The sequence below is a fragment of the Marmota marmota genome, unplaced genomic scaffold (genome assembly GCF_001458135.2).
Source record: "Marmota marmota marmota unplaced genomic scaffold, marMar, whole genome shotgun sequence".
Classification (NCBI taxonomy): domain Eukaryota; kingdom Metazoa; phylum Chordata; class Mammalia; order Rodentia; family Sciuridae; genus Marmota; species Marmota marmota.
The window spans coordinates 29248098-29265648 of NW_026000229.1; the positions used below are offsets into that span (position 1 = coordinate 29248098).

At 35.4% G+C, this 17551-nt stretch overlaps 1 protein-coding gene across 3 annotated transcripts in view; it reads right to left on the reverse strand.

Annotated features, from left to right (window-relative positions):
- Positions 1–15949, reverse strand: part of Usp8 (ubiquitin specific peptidase 8) — a 55902-nt gene extending 39953 nt beyond the window's left edge. Inside the window, exons 1-5 of one of the 3 annotated variants that reach the window (XM_048793510.1) lie at positions 15794–15925; positions 14918–15022; positions 5998–6166; positions 4325–4469; positions 1200–1285 (exon numbers count right to left, since the gene is read on the reverse strand). In XM_048793510.1, the coding sequence (XP_048649467.1) occupies positions 1200–1285; positions 4325–4469; positions 5998–6101 (335 nt within the window). In that variant the 5' untranslated portion in view covers positions 6102–6166; positions 14918–15022; positions 15794–15925. Of the gene's footprint in view, positions 1–822; positions 843–1199; positions 1286–4324; positions 4470–5997; positions 6167–14917; positions 15023–15793 lie in introns of those variants that run through there. The other 2 variants (XM_015480674.2, XM_048793511.1) reach the window with 2 other exon arrangements.
- Positions 15950–17551: the final 1602 nt, after the last annotated feature.

The window sequence follows — 17551 nt, forward strand, 5'->3', positions numbered from 1 at the left end:
GGTGGGGAGGGGGGGGGGGGGATGGGAAAGGCAGCGGAGCACAACAGACACTAGGATGGCAATTTGTAAATCAATGGATGTGTAACTGATGTGATTCTGCAATCTGTGTATGGGGTGAAGGTGGGAGTTCATAACCCACTTGAATCAAAGTGTGGAATATGATATGTCAAGAAATTTGTAAGGTTTTGAACAACCCACAATAAAAAAAAATAAATAAAAATAAATAAATAAATAAAAATACATGTTTCAGGGGCTGGAGGCATAGCTCAGTGGTGGAGCACTTGCCTGGCAGGGGGAAGGTCCTGATTTGCTTCCCAGGAACAATAAAAAAAAGTTTCAATATTTATTTTTAAAATAATGTTTTAGAATACAAGTAATATGATACATTCTCAGTGGAAACGAAAGTTCAAACCATAAATACATTGGCCTGGTTAAACCTTCTGGTTTCCCTCTTCTCTCTACTATTTGTGTTGTTAATTCCTCAGTATGCCCTTTTTCACTAGCCAGGCTTTGGCAGCGTGTATTGCTTGAAACCAGTTCCACTGTTCTCCCCTCAATATGTCATATTACTAGGAATGCTTTTAAATTTATCCATCAAGAATTCTTATGCTGCAGATGTGGGCAGAAATTTATTTACTATGATCTATATGACACCATTAAGTTGTCTATAATAGCAATAAACTAAAAGCCGAAACACACCATTTAACATCTGTAATCATTTTAAGCCTGGTAAGACAGTCATAGCAAATTCCAGAATCAGATCTTTCTGTAAACATAAATAACTTTTACAACTATAGGCAAATGAAAAGTAAGAGTAAATACTTCATTTCCTTAAGACCAGTATCCAGTAGCACAGTATAACATGGAGCATGTGAAGAATTAAATTTTTCTGAAAAATACAATCAGAAATTTACAAATATTTTAACTTAAAAAAATTGGACCTGAGTTCTAATTTAATATACCAACACTTACCTTTACAATCTATCATTCTAAATACTTTTAAAATTTCAATAAAAAATACTGATAGTAACATATGAACTATAGGTGATATAGAAAAATATTTTAATTTCTGTGTCCCAGTTAACAGAAATCTTAATTCTAGGAACTTGGATATTTTACACATGATAAGATATAAATGGACAAATATTTTTATAAGTTAAATTTACATTCTTTTCAAGATTTGATAATAATGTCTGTACCTCAGTTTAAGGCTTTCAGAGAGTTTTTCAGCTTCTTCTATAGCTTTTTTGATGTTTGTAGGTCCAAGTATTGAATGAAAGTACTCCTAAAATTACAGGAAAACCATGCCATACCATTAGTACTGGGTACTGCACATAGCACTGATGTTAAAAATACTAAAAACATGGTGCTTACATAAAGCAATGTTTTTTAAATAAAAACATTATTATAATTGAGACACCTTGAAAAGCTTTTCACCCACAGAAATGTACAATTTATTCTCCAAATGTCTCCAAAAGTATCTCCTCATACCATTAGCATGCTTAAAAAACCCCACAATACCTTCTGATTTTTTCCAATGCACAGGCTATAAAGGTACTATGTCCTTTACTAGAGAAAGTTTGCTAAATTAAGTTTAACCTAAATCTTAAATATTTGGTAGTATAAAGAGTGAAAAATACAAGTTTCTGAAGAAATTGACATATATTCTGTCCCTACCTAATTAAGGGGCAATATATACTTAGTGAATTAAATTTAATACCTCACATACTTGAGGTACACTAGAGAGGTTAGACTAAAACAAAAACAAACAAAAAAACAGTTGTAAGAACTCTAGACAGAGCAAATGAAAATAATCCTTTTATTGAAAGCCAAGAACTGAATAACTGTAGCATATAAAGTAACAGTCTAGGTTACCTGAGCCTTTGCAGGCAGCTTCCTAACCTGAACTTCTGCCACTTTCACCTACATATTCCCTTTGGAAATGTAACAGACACTGTGGGAATGGAAAAATCTCTTTATCAATTAAAATTTACTCCCAACCTGCTCAAGGGGAAAAAAGGTTAGCTAGAAAAAACATTCCCTCATCAAAGAAAAACAACCACTAGCTTCTAAAACTATAATAAAAAGTAAGCTAGTACATAAAATAGTAAATAGTGAACTAGTATATAAAAATAGCCCTATCACAAAGGCAAAAAAAGCAAACACCAGATTTGTCCAAATCTCAAATCGCTGGGTGGGGGGATGCATGCCTATAATTCCAGCTCCATGGGAGGCTAAGGCAGGAGGATCACAAGTTTGAAGCCAGTCTGGGCAACCTGGCAAGATCCTGTCTCAAAATAAAATTAAAAATAAATATAAAGGCCTGTGGACTTACCTCAGTGATAGACAGCTTGCCTAGCATGTGAAAAGCCCTAGGTTCTATCCCCAGTATCAAAAATAATTTAATTAATTAAAATGTACTTTAGTAAGCAATGTTTATGCCTTTGTTTTGTTTTTTTGCAGTACCAGGGATTGAACCCAGGGGCACTCTACCACTGAGCTATATCTCCAGCCCTTTTTATTTATTTTTTTGTCTTGAGACAGGGTCTTCCTAAGTTGCTGAGGCTGCCCTCCAACTTTCAATCCTACTGCCTCAGCTTCCCAAGTCACTGGGATTACAGGTGTGCACCACTGCACCCAGTTTACACTTTCTTTAGGCAATTCCATATTAACAGATTTTAACCAGCATACAAGAAGTTTGAATTTAGGCAGACCTCTGCTTCTCATCTGCAGATAAGTATGTCTAAAAATCTTAAAAGATGTTTTTCTCTAACAAGTGTGGTGACTCTTGTCTATAATCCCAATAATTTAGGAAGCTGAGGCAGGAAGATTGCAAGGTTTGAGACGAGCCTCAGCAATTTAGTGAGACCCTCAGCAACAGAATGAGAAGCTGTCTCAAAATAAAAAATAAAAAAGGACTAGGGATGGGGGCACTGGGGAAGCAGCTCATGGTGGAACGCTGGCCTGAAGCATACAAGGCCCTGTGTTTGGCTGAGGAACACCACCCAAAAAAAAGGACCGGGGATATAGCTCAGTGGTAGAGTATCCCGGGTTTAATCCCCAACACAAAAATACATAAATAAATAAAAATGTTTTTCTCATGGCCAGAACAATTCATCCATTTGTGGACAAGCAGATGAACTTCCAAATGCAAAAGGACACTTTTTCAAAACTAGGTCTAAAACTTGGTAAATATTTTCAGCATAATTTCACTGGTGGGGAAAAACACTAACAATGACTTATCAACATTAACTACAACATTAAAATTATCTCTTAAGTAACAACCAAAACAAATTATACTAGTCATGCTATTCTAGGGAAAAAAAAGGTAACTTCAAATAAGAGAAATTTTGTTATAAGTTAATTTAAATGAGACAAGCCAATTTGACCACCAGAGAGTAAAATAAAAATCTGAATATTAAGAATAGCTTCTTATCAGTTAGTAAATCTATAGACACCCCTTTGCTACTATTGTGTGAGAGCAAAATCATTCCTAAGATGAAAGTAGGGCTGGGGATGTAGCTACATGGTAAAGCACTTGCCTGGCACGCTTAAGGCCTTGGGTATAATCCCCAGCAGCAAGAGAAAGGAGAAAAAAGTGGAAACCAATACAACATACTTCCTCTTTCTTAATATGACCTCTACATTCTTTGCCTGTTTCTAGTACAATTAAAAATGAAACCATTTTCTCCATCAACACCTATGCTAGTCTTCATTTACATTGCCTCCATCCTCCATCACTACCTATGGCTTCAACAAATGAAAGGTCAACAACACCTATTCAACAAATCAAGAGCAGAACATAATTTAAAATTAAAGGGTTTTAGAAGTGATCAGTATTAATGTTATAAGCTGAGATCTAATTTAACACATGAGTAAACTCAATTCTTCCACTTCCACCTGACCTGCCAATAATTTATTAAAACAGAAAGCAGATTATGAGTCTATATATTGCTATAAACTTGTACTAATCCAAGGTAAAATAAAAGTGCATGCATATGGGAATGCACATGTATATACATACATATATATTTAAAAATAATAAAACATATCTTTATTTTGCTTTTTCTATCAATATAAGAGTTGGAACTTGACGTTGTATAATGTGATCTAAATTTTGTTGTTAGGCTAGGGATGCAGCTTATTGGTACAGCACCTGCTTAGCATGACTGAGGGCCTGGATTCAATCCCCAGCACCACAAGGGGAAAAATAAAAAGAGGCAGCGAAAAGGAAAAGAAATATCACTGTTATTAAAACCTTTAGGGGAAATCCATCATTCCATTATGCAAAAACAGCAAATAAAAATGCAAAAATAAAAGGTACCTGCTGTTGCTTGAAATCAGGTCTTTTTTTGATCAGATTATAAACAGACACATATTTCATATATAGAACATAAGCCCTTTCCTCATCACGATCTAATCTGCATTCTTCTGCTGCCTTGAAGATCTTCAGGGCGCTGTGTACATAACTTAAAATTAAGAGGAAAAATAATTAAAATACTTGACATTTGGGAAAAAAATTATAGGTCATTTATAAATTTCAAAGATAACCTTGATAGAGTAAATTTCATGATTTAGGTTGAACTACTTCAATTGGTACATAGTTAGATATGTTTGGATGTAACCAACTTAAACCACTTCCTCTGGGGTACGGGTGATCTCAGATATAAGTCAGACACTGCCAGAAAGTAATGACCCATTTTAGGTCCTATTTAAAAAATCCTTCTGTCCTTCAGCTTTGAGAAAGCTTAAAAGTGGCTTTATCTTTCCCACTGTTTCCTATTAGAAAGTCACACACACAGGAGTTAAATAGAACTGCTTTCCTTGTCATCCATCAATACCACCAACTTAGCCCCTAAGAAATAATTCACAATCCCTCTTAATCTTCCCCAAAAGGTTATCTTAAAAAAAAAAAAAAGCCCATTTTTGTCTTGGTAACATTTAGAAATTTCAGTTCATTTTGGGATTTTTCTTTCCTGATCTTTTTAAGTGTTTTTACCTTTCTCTTGTAATTTTTGATGTTTTGTTTTCTTCCCATCTTCAATTTATTTCCCTTAAAAATATGACTCATTAAGATGTCCCTGTGCATTCATAGGTTTCCATGGACATCTATTTATTGGTCCATTTGAGATCATACATATCAATATTGAGACTCTCCTATGTATCTTGTCATGAAGCACCTATTTTCCCCCTTAATTTATAAAGTCTGCTTTCCCAAAATATGGGGAATATGGTGTCTAGGTCCACTTTGCTTTTGAAAAACTCATTTTTGATGCTATAATAATGTGGTTACTTATTTATCTCTTAATCTCCTTTGTTGGTCAAAATAAATTCAGAATAAAAGTTCTGTTATTGTCTTCTGTCCCTTAACAGAGATATAACTAACTGGTTTACAATTTTATTGATACATCATTTTTAGCAAAATTATATTTCCAGTAAATACTGAAATAACCAGATGACTATTATATTTTATTCAGGCCAGATTCTGTAATCTCTATCAAGAAGGCATCATCTCTAGCCCTGCCTCTGCAGGTAGATGGATCCTCAAAAACAAAAATACATAGAATAAATCATTAAGTTAAAAGCCAAGGTTGAACTGACACAAGATAATACCTTACTGAATTGTGAACAAAAACTACCTATTACTTCTCTTTTGATCAAAGAAAGATTATGCTAGTATCATAACTCACATGTGTAGTAACAAGAATAAACATCATTTTTACAATGTTTTATGAAAAGACAATGGTTTATAAAACCCTCAATATTCTTTGTCTCTTAAACATATGATCTACTATACATACTGTCCAGAAAGCAGTTGTTATGCATATAAGCAGAACATATACATAATCTGTGAAGATAAAGAACTTCTCTAAAGTCTTACTGTATTCATGTGATGGTATTATTTTTCAAATAAACTTTAAACTGACTATTCATCTAACTTGAATAAGGAAATGAACTAAAATTAATGATTCAATCAAACTAGCAGAGGATACATACCTCTTAGTGCTTATTTTCTCTGGTTTAACTTCTGTCTTCTTATTGAGGTCTTTTAGTGAAGAACTGAGGTAGAGTTCCTTAGGAACTGAAGCTACAGCAGGCATGATGAATAATCTTTACTTATCCACTTTCATAATGGGTGGTGTATTTAATGAAAAATAGTTGTTTCCTGAAACAAAACAAATAATTTCACTAATTTTCCCCACTCACAATAAAGCAAAAGAGCAGTTAAAAAACTCTCGGGCTGGGTGTATGGCTTAGTAGTAGACACTTGCCTAGCATGGGCAAGGTCTTAGGTTCAAACCTATGTATAAGTAAGCAAATAAAACAAATCAACAAAAAGCTTCTAAACTGTATTTAAATGATCTTGAATATCTATTTGGGGAGTTCAAAAACATAAGGTATAAATAAACAATTTTTTTCAAATTTTCATTAAATGAATTATTTGTATCATTTTGCATTATTAGGAAATTTAGCTGTTAAATTAACCAGCAGTAAGAAGAATAAGAGTTTTTACAGTTTTCTTCTATTAAGACTACATTAATGTACAGATCGCAAGTAGAGGAAATTTTCATCCAGAAATACTTTTTTCTCATTGATAATATCAGGTTATTAAAAAAAAAAAAAAGCAAGTTGTAGGCAAGGCCATACTATACAGAGCTAGGAAAAAAAGAACATGTTTATTTCTACCAGAAAACATTAATGTACTCTAGTTTACTTTGTAAAGGTCTTTGATGTTTTGTGACTTTTTTTTTGTTTCCTTGTATGCTCTGGCAAATTCTGAACAGGAAGATAGAGCAGGTAGTAAAAAATGAAGATAAGAGGAAGAATGGCTAGGTATGTATCAATTTATCAATTAAGTTGTGATATGTGTGTACGCATAGCAGGTATGCTTGCAGATGGGGCAGATCAGGGGAGCTGATCTGTGTCACCAAACAAAAACTTCAAGGACCCAAATAACTTTATACAAAAATTAATGTTAAAGATAAGGCATAAGCAGCAATATAATACAATATACTATGATATCAAACTATGGAGTTATAAATAACGTACTATAAGTACAAATAATGTAATATAAGAAAAATTTAGAGAGAAAATTAAGTATGACTACAGACTACAGAGATCTTGGAAGTGATCACAAAAGAGAAAGCAGTTGATATACCAATGATAGAAAGCTTCCAATAGAGGTAAGGAACAATATGAGGAAAGAGTTAAGAAAGTAAAACATATCTTTAGAAATTAGCTGTTACAGAGAATGAACAAGATCTACTAAGCAGCAAAACCTGAAAAAATAGTCTTGAAACAGATTTTTTTAAAAAGACCTTGAATGTCACACTGAAGCATTTGCTTTGTTCTTTGAAGGTAATGAAGAGCCACAAAAAGATCTTGAAGAGAGTTATGCTATCCAAATTAACAAAGAGTACAAAATTAGGCTTAAGAGACTAGAAATAGGAAAAACACTAGTTATCTATTCCAATGATCCTAGGCAAAGATGACGAAGGTCAGAACTGGGGCAGCTGAGATGGAATGGGAGGCAGCAGATACAAGAAACACTGCAAAGGTATAATGACAGAACTTGGCAAAATGATTAGACATAAGGAAGAAAAGTACAGGGATAACATTATATCACCAAGGGTTTTGGCAAAAGCTTCTAGGAGAAAAATTATACGTTTTAAGCTGCCTTTTCTGTCCTTATTTGATTTTTGAGAAGAGTTCAACAATGTTCTCCAAAGTCCAAAGAACCAGTTGCTTCTATTTTTATTTACAAAATTGTATATGTTATACCGTGGAATTACGATGCTGGTGTTAAAAATACTTCCAGCATTGTTTTAATTGCTCTTTCACTTCCACAAGCACATGTTAATGCAGAAGTCAAACAGAGGGTAAGGTGTTTTTTTTTTTTTTTCCTTAATCAAATGAGAAAGCAAAGAAACATATCCAACCTAAACATAATTATTATGTTTTTGATGTCATCTGCATTTTGCCATTAAAGAAAACTCAGTATGAACTGACATAAATAAATAAATGCCAAAATAACTAAATGAATTTCCTTATTTTGGTTGCAATAGTTTAAAACAAAGAAAAAAGTAGTAGCAATAATGGCAAGCCAACTGATTCCTATTCAAGAATACATGTTCATTAGCTACCGATGTTAATTTATGGACTCTGTTTGGATCTAGAACAAACTAAATATAATAATATAACCCAGTAACACTATGTTATGCTTCAAAAAATCAAAAATTTAAAGAAAATAAGTATATATAAGAAAAAATTCTTTTAAGAACAAAAAACATTAGAGATGTGTAAATCTAACAAAGATTAAGAACACCAGCGTTAGTCTAAAAGCAAGATCCTGACAACACTGAATCTTTCCACAGATGGTAGATTAGATGACTTGAACCACAAAATGATGATTAAAAAGTCTTCTCTAAAAAAAAATAAAAGTGAAAATTGAGGTTCACAGTCACTAAACTGGTCCTGATATCCTAACTGGGGCTTTACAACAGCCACTGTCAAGGTCTCAGTAACAATAAGAGTTTTGTCTTTCTTGGTCACCCACCATCTCTCCCCATAACTGCTCTTCAGACAGTTGTACTTGGTACTCAGTACTGTATCTTCTATCTTCTGAGACTCTGGCTATCTCTTAAATTTCATATAATCCACTCCACACTCTTCAATGCAAAATGACACAGAGAACTAAGTACTGATGAAATAACATTTTACAATAATCATGAAGTATTAAGAAGAGTCAATCCTCTCTCAAGATTTAATTACTGCTAGGACTGTGGCTCAGTGGCAGAGCGCTTGCCTAGCATGCGTGAGGCACTGAGTTTGATCCTCAGAACCACATAACAATAAACAAATAAAATAAAGGCATTCTGTCCAACAACTACCAAAAAAAAAAAAAAAAAGATTTAATTACTGCTAAAACTTCTGCCATTTTCTAAGCATACACTATGTCTAGCAATGTGCTAAATGCTTGAAGGCAGTGTTTTTAAAATCCATGACATCAAGTCAGGTGCAGTGACTCACACCTGTAATCCCAGTGACTCAGGAGGCTGAGGCAGAAGGATTGCCAAGTTCAAGGCCAGCCTTAGCAACTTAACAAGACCCTCAGCAACAACTTAATAAGAGCCTGTCTCAAAATAAAAAGTAAAAAGGGCTGGGATGTAGCTTAATGGTAAAAAGCATCTCTGGATTCTATCCTTGGCACCCCCCCCAACCACAAAATTCATGACATTGCAATTAGCATTTTAAAAATATGCAAAATAGAGGGGCTGGGGATGTGGCTCAAGCAGTAGCGCGCTCGCCTGGCATGCGTGCGGCCCAGGTTCGATCCTCAGCACCACATACAAAGATGTTGTGTCCGCCGAAACTAAAAAAATAAATAATAAAAATATGCAAAATAGAAAATATAGGAGTATGGCACACATAGTGAAAGGTGCTGGTACCTTTAAGAGGTAGGGCCTAGTGGGCACTTCCCTTAGAAGGTATGAGGCATGAGGGACTTGTAGGACCCCAGTGAGTCCCCAGTGTACCTCTCTGGCTCCCTGTCTCACCATGTGATCTCTCCCTCTCATACCCACTCCCAACATGTCATCCACCATAATGTGATGCAGTTAGGGAGGCCTCTGAAAGGGCCAGTGCTATGCTATTTGGACTTTTTACTGCAAAACTGTGAGCTGAACAAACCTCTCTTCTTTATAAAGTATCTGGCCTCACATTTCTCATTATAAACAGAAAACAAACTGATACAATGTGTATAAACATATGTATACAATACTGGATTAAAATATAAAATATATTTCTTACTAGAGGTTATAATTTTTTAAAACATTCTAATCTCTCTCATTACAGTAATGCTACTTCAAGTGTCATCCAAAGACCAATGGAAAAGTATTTGTTAACAGTCTTGATAAAATAGGAAGCTTGTTATAGAATGTACATCAATTAAGCACATTGACCTTTTTATAGTAGCAAGACTTTCTCACCGTAGAAAACAGTGCATTGACTTACATTATAGGGCAGGCTTTTATCTTGACACTGAAGGAAAGGACTTTAAATGATTCAGACTGGCTACTTTGAATAGCACTACTCTAGGAGACATAGAGAATAGGCCTTCAGATTACGTATCTCTTTGTCTAGTTGCCAAGAACAAATTAATACTCATTAATAAGTCACAAATTAATTGTTACACTATACATTGTGACTCTAGTCACTGGAAAGTCACAAGGTGAGGAAAATTCAGTATAACTAGAAAAGATAAAGCTGCTTCCAATCCAGAATGTACACTCTCATCTTTCGTGCTGGCCTTTCTTCCTTCAAAAGCCATCTTAAGTTTCACTTCTCTGTCCCTGAAGGTTCCAGCTCCTGGAGTTCACTGTTTGGTCTGACCCCTAAACTGCTTGTTATCTGTATTGTTCCTTCAGTGTGGTATTTGGACCAAAGGACAAGTATGCGGACATGATGAGGCAGAGACAGAAACTGGCCCCAAAGATAAAATTTAACTAAGAACAGAGTGAGAAAAGAGGGCATTTCAAAAGAGAAACACCATGAACAAAGATACAAAATCAGAAATTAGAACAGGAGAAAAATGAGGTATACTGTAGAAATTATTGAGAAATAATCAATTGGATCAAAGGAATCCACTGATGTCTTTGTATCCCTGGCACCTACCTAGGTAGTCCTCACTGTCAACACTTAATAACTGTTAGGTAACAATAATAATTAAATTATATTAGATAAGGAGATAGTAACATTGTGGAAGACTTTTGAAGCCATCCAAAACTGTTCAACTCAGCAGGCAATAAAAGCCAGTTCTTGATGAAAAAAATATTCTCAGTGTGGTCAAATCGGAGATTATGCAAGTTGTATTCAAAACAGACAGGAACAAGGATACTATGGAAAAGAACAGCTAGAAGACTACTGCAGGAAAAAAAGACAAAAAGGCAGAAACATGCTTTGGTAGAATACTGATTAAAATGAGTATTGTGTTTTGCTTACAGACAGATAAGCTCAATATCTCCCTCCCTCTCCCCCGCCCCTTTTTTCCTCCCCTGTGAAACGTGAAGAAGGTAATGCTGTAAACAAAAATGAATAATACTGTAGGTTAAAAACTGATCCGTTTATAGCAGCATTTCTCAACCTAATAAAACTGACACTTTAAACCAGATAAAACTGTTGTAGGAGGTTGCTCTGTAGAGTGTAAGATGTTGGTAGCATCCCTCCTCTTCCCATTAAAGCTAATACCCAAAAGTCTCTGGACACTGCCAAACATCCCCTGAGAGGTACATTACCCCCAAGAAAGAACCACTGATTTACAGGAAAGTACATAATGATAAAGAGAATGGTGTCTAAAGAAAGATGGCTTGACACAGGTATAAATATGTAATTAATTACAAAGCAGTTGAAAGACCAGACATTAAATCTGTGCATCAACTATTAAGGCACTAATGTTAATTTTTATAATCCAAATTATTTGGGAAATGATGAAGTAGTGACACTGAAATGAAGCTATCTAGGATTTGGTTTAGAACAATTCTATTTTCTTCATTTTTTGTATAGTATATTTTAAAACTTCTATAGTACTTTTAAAAACATGGACATCAGCTGAGTAGACATGGTGGTGCATTCCTGTAGTCCCAGCTATTCAGAAGGCTTAGGCAGGAGGATCACTTGAACCCAGGGGTGGAGGCAACCTTGGCAACATAGCAAGATCCTCATCTCAAAAAAAAAAAAAAAAGAAAAACATTTTTAAAAAACAAGTAAAACAGACATCATATATAGTAGTAACAAAAATCAGGAGAATAAATCATCAAGGAAATGAGCTGTTTCTATTCAGCTGACAATTTACTTGAAGGATCCAGAACTAGTGAGTCTAAAGGAAAAAATATTCAGAAAAAAAAACAGGAGTCATTACAATGAAGGAAAATCAGGAAAGTGCAATATCATGGAAACCAAGGAAAGACAATTCCAAACAAAAGTTTTACAGAGTTCTTAAAATACTAAGGGGGGGAAAATAAGAGTGAAATAACTATCCCTAGGTCTAATCACAAACAACATAAACAAATTTAAATATAGTAAACATTTAGGCATTATGGTAAACATTACTATTCAACGAGGTGCAATGTTGAGCGCTACAAAGAATACAAAAATATATACATATATACCATAGAGTTTCTACCCCTTACTATGAAAGACAAGTAAATAATGGTAATGCTTAGTGCCAAAATACAGGAACTAGCAAACCAACTCAAAATCTGTTTAGGGACCATTCCTAGAAACAGAAGATTTTCTAAATTAGATGTCTGTCTACACTTAAAACTTTAATCCATTTCTTTTATCTTCTCCTTCGTTATTTGCCCATTTTTTTAATTTAATGTGTGTTTTTTTCTGAAGAGGAGGTTACTGGGAATTGAACCCAGGTGCACCCTACCGCTGAGTTACACCCCCAGCCTTATTAATTTTATTTTGAAACAGAGTCTAAATTGCCCAGGATGGCTTCAAACTTGCAGTCCTCCTGCCTCAGCCTCCCAAGTAGCTGAGATTACAGGTGTTTGCCACTATGCCCTGCTGCCCAATTTTTTAAAATAGCTGCAAAATAGGTAAGTAGGGAACCATACCCCATTATGTACCAAAAAAAGGAGTGGGGGAGAATAAAAGAAAGGAAAGAAAATGATATGGCTGTTAGTTCTAGTTATACATTAAAATCACCTTGAGAACTTTTAAAAAACATTGAGGCCCAGATCCTACCCCTCAACAGTTAAGTCAGAATCTTCAGGGAGGGGCTCTACACATAGATATTATAAAAAAGCTCCCCGGGTGAATTCTAATGTTCAGCCAAGACTAAGAACCATGAACATAAAGAAAAGATAGCAACAAATATTTCTAGAAGCAACAATAGGAAGATGACAACTTATTTCCAACTGAAATCAGCATCTTAAATCATATACTCTCCAACCTAATAAAAGAATGAAATCCTTTTCATTTAAAGATTCTGTATTGAGAAATTAAAATAAGAGCTCCAGGAGTCCTACGCCTATAACTTTTTTCAGACTGAGTTATTTTGAAAATAGTATTACAATATGTAACAATTTCATTTCACTATAATAGAAAGACATGTATATTTGCTCATTATTGGTATGTTCCAGAGAGTTCAGTCTTACAAAAAAACTAAAGTACAGGTACTGTGTTAGTCAAGAGATGAGACTTAGTTAACATTGACTTAATTCACTGTATATTAGTACTGTTTCACTTGAATTAGTATGATTTTAAGTACAGAATTCCAAATACATTTAATATAAAATTTTACCATTTACCACTAATACACTTAATACTAAGGGAATGTTGTAGGTCTTAGTTTTTATTTTCCATTCATTAATCGCATGTTGTTTAGCAAATTCCTTAAATTCCCCTAACCCACACACCACTACATTTCCAGTTTACTTGTATCTGCAAAATGAAATAAAAACAATCTCTCTGCTTCTATAGGATTGCCATCTGTATTGAGTTAAAATACATATAGAAAAATTTTCTCTGAAAATTTTTAATATGCCACAAAGATATAAAGCACTATGATTAAAGAAATTAAAAGTGTACCTTATTCTTCATTGACTATAGAAATCTAAATATAAGTCCAATACAACCTTGTCATCAAAATTACAGTGAGCTAAATGAAGATGGCCACAAATTCTTTGGTATTTTTTGCTTCAAAAGGTAGGAATCTGGCTGTGGGTATAACTTAGTAGTATAGTGCTTGCCTATTAAGTGCAATGCCCTGGGTTCCCCAGCAACACCAAGGGAAAAAAAAAAAAAAGGCAGGCATGTGGGGAGTCTATCATCTGATGGGGACACAGCTCTTTGGTTGCTTTAACTAGTAGAGTATATTGGAAATACTGCTGTGACAATTTCTAGGTCCAGGCTTTTAAGATATTAGCAGCTTATTCTTCCTGTGTCTTCAAACATGTATTTTTGGACTCCAGCAATCATGCTGTAAGAGGTTCAAGACACACTAAGAAGTTATGTGTAGGAACACCAGTTGAACTCCAACCAACATCAATTGCCATCCATGTGAGTGAGCCAGAAATCCAGTTGAGATTTCAGGTTAACTCCAACCCTAGCAACTTATTTGACTACAAATTCATGAAACCCTAAGTGAGAATAACCTAAGGCCAGTCAGCCACAAAAAACATGAGATACTAAATTGTAGTTTTAAGCTACTGTTTTTGAGTGACTTATGATGCAGCAAAAGGCAACTGGAATAATAGTGAAACTTCTTCCTTTCTTTACTGAAACAGGGTCTCATTTTTTTTGTCCAGGGTGGCCTTGAATCTTGTAGCTAGAACATAAAATACATTTTTTTCAAATGTTTCCTTAATTATATTTAGTTTTATTAGCAACTAATATTTGAATGGGCTCTTTTCCTTTGACTTCTACAAAAATGACTTCATTTTCATATGGAAAACCATATAATAAAATAGATATTTTATTTAAAAAATTTGATATGCTGACTTTATTTTCCAAGTATCTTGCTTTAAGAAGTCATTCTGGTTCTTTCCCACTATGTACACATCAATAAACAAATGCCCATGATAATTAATAAAGTTCAAGTAAATATATTTTAAAATGTTTTTCAAAGCACCTTTAAAATATTTTTGTTTTTCTTATGCCGTTTTCCCAAATAAAATACATGTCCATGTAAAATTCTATTAATGACAGATGTGTGGCAGGATTCTTACTAATTTTAAAGATACACCTAATGTGTCACAAGAAGAGGAATACATTATTTCACCCAGCCATACCAGTTTGATAAAAATATACAACAACTGCCATCACCTTATTGTAATGATGAGAAACTATCATGAATGACACTCAACAATGAATCTTCAACAGACTCGGATGAAATGAAAAATTTGCTTACACTGCAAAGCCGCAGAACAAGTCTACAACAGGAACACTTCTTAACAATTATCACTTGGCATCTTTAATGCAGCAAGATATATACAGAAATAAGGATGCTCTGCAGCTTCAAAAAAAAAAAGAGTAAACCTTCTCTAGTAGACATCTCTTTGATCTGAAACCCTTAAAGCACTTAACAAATATTAAATTCCTGAGGCTCTACAACACCTCTGAGAGTCAGGTAAATATTTTGTGAGTGATTAAGTGACTTATTCAAGGTCACAAGGATAAACTGGAGGAAATAAACCTAGGAGTGTAGTCTGCAGCTTTATGTATAAATACATAACTGCAATCCAGGATTCTAATAATTTCCTCGGTACAGTAGAGGTGAAATTAACTTGTCCGTGACACAATCTAGGATATTAGGCATATTTTCTAAAGAAATCCTTCTGCTAGAGGAAGTCAGTTTTAACTCTGATTAGCTTATTAAACTCATGCTTTCACTTCACTAAAACCAAGTGTGGCTGGGGCACAGGAAGAATTTGCAAACTGTCAGGGGTTATAGTAAGGCCTGGGATTGTAGATACACAGAAAAAAAAAATCAGAAAACGGAGTAATGGGGAAAGAGGTCAAAATTGGGTCTTAGTGTCCATGCGAAAGAAGAAATGGTCAAGGCCACCTTCTGAGACCGGAAAACCACACGAAACTTTCTGGGCAACCTAGGTGGGCAGCTGGAAATGTTAGAGGTTGGGCCTTTCCTCTACCAGCCAGTTCTTGGGGTCGTCCCTCACGCGGGCAGGGCTAATCTCCCTGGTGACCAACAGCTGGTGGAAGGGTAGAAGGTTCACCGAGGACGAATCCCCATGAAACAAAGGCCAGAGACCTGACCTGCACTCACCGTAGCGCCGGGCGTACTTCACGAACGCCGGCCTCCCTGCCACAGGCCCATCTCCCAACAAACCGAGGAGAACTAGCCTTCGCTATCCCGACGGAAACCAGCCCAGCTCATCCCCTTTTCCCGATTTGCATTGCGTGGCGACGCGTCGCGTCCCTAAACGTCACGGTGGGGCGGAGCTTCGCGTGCGTGGCCGTGGCTCCGCCCTTCCCCCCGCCCCGCCTCTGCCAGTGAGGCCTGCGCTGGAGGGCGCGGAAGGACTCCGGACATTCTGGGTCGTGAACGTCAGCGGATGCCCTCAACAGCATCGGCACACCCCGTTTCCAGGAATTCGCCCTAATGTCACTTCTCATCTTGGGTCTTGCGGCGGACGAAGCTGTGTTCTTGCATCTTTACGAATTTTTCTCAGTTTGAAAATTAGAAAAAACTAGAAAGGGGGATTTGAATCACCCGATATTTTGGCTAAACATTCCCGAAGCCAAGCTGTGATGGGAGAAGAACAGGCTTGATCCTAAAACACTGTCATGTACGCACTTAAGTCACGTAAATGCCCTGTCTTAAAAAAACAAAAGAGTTCTTAACTTTCTGACCGAGATAACTGCAGAAAAAGGTGATTGGATGCTCCGATTATCTGTTAACATAAAGTTGCTTGAAATGGACCTGCTGGCCGTGGTCACTAAGTTCCCCAGCCAGGTGTCCCATGATGGGAAATCTGGAAGAAGAAGTCTACTAAATGTCTTTAGTGAAACCGTCCTAGATATGTGTTCAAAACTGTAACGAATAAATAGAAGCACCCAGCCCAACAGTGTTTCACATATAATAGTCTTTCAATAAATGTTAATTTTCTTTACATTACAATGAAATACATGCAAAAATATATTTCTGTCTCTCTCTTTTTAAAACCTAAGCTATACACTACTTGCCCCAAACATGCAAGACTTATGATCATAAGAAATAAACAGTAATACCTGGGACTGGTGAATAAACAAAGTCTTAGATTTTTGATAACTAAGTGAAAACATGCACTTGTCTTTTGAGGGTGGGTCTTAAAATAAGGTTTTCCCCCCACTCTGTTGAATACTTCTTGGATTTAGATAAGCAAAGAAATATCTAAATCTGAGTTTGAAAGTAGATAGCAAACAAAAATTTGGAGTGCCCTGATAATCTGAGGGTGAGGATGGCAGGAATGTGAGGCGAAAAAGGAAGAGAGAAGCTATTAGAGTGAATAAATCAATAGGAAAGGATCCCAGAAACATTCAATAAATAGGACTCTAATAATCACCTACAGTTATTTTTGTTGTTTTGATGTAAATTCTGAAATTACCCCCAGTAAGTGGAATTCCCCCACTTCCCTAAAACCTCAGTCAAATTTGATAAAATACAAGTTACTTGCTGAGGTTTTGAGAAAACAGGAAAAGGTCCACATGTGTGTGGGTCAACACGTGTAAAACAGAAACCAGGCACCAGATAGATAAGATGATTCCAAAACTGAGCTTAGGTAATGAAAGTAGAAAGAACAAGAATATTATTAAGTAATTCACAGAAATCTCAGAGTGGGCTTTGAACATGTCATTTGTGGAATAAGCATTCTTAAGAAACAAGATGAAACTGTGCTAATTGAATTGAATTATAGAACCCAGATCTTTTTCAAATATGTATTGTAACAATCCAGACAACAGTATCTATGGCACCTAAAGTCTAAGTGGTCACTGACTGTTCAAAAAATATGGTCTGTATATTGATCATTGCTTTCCTTCACTA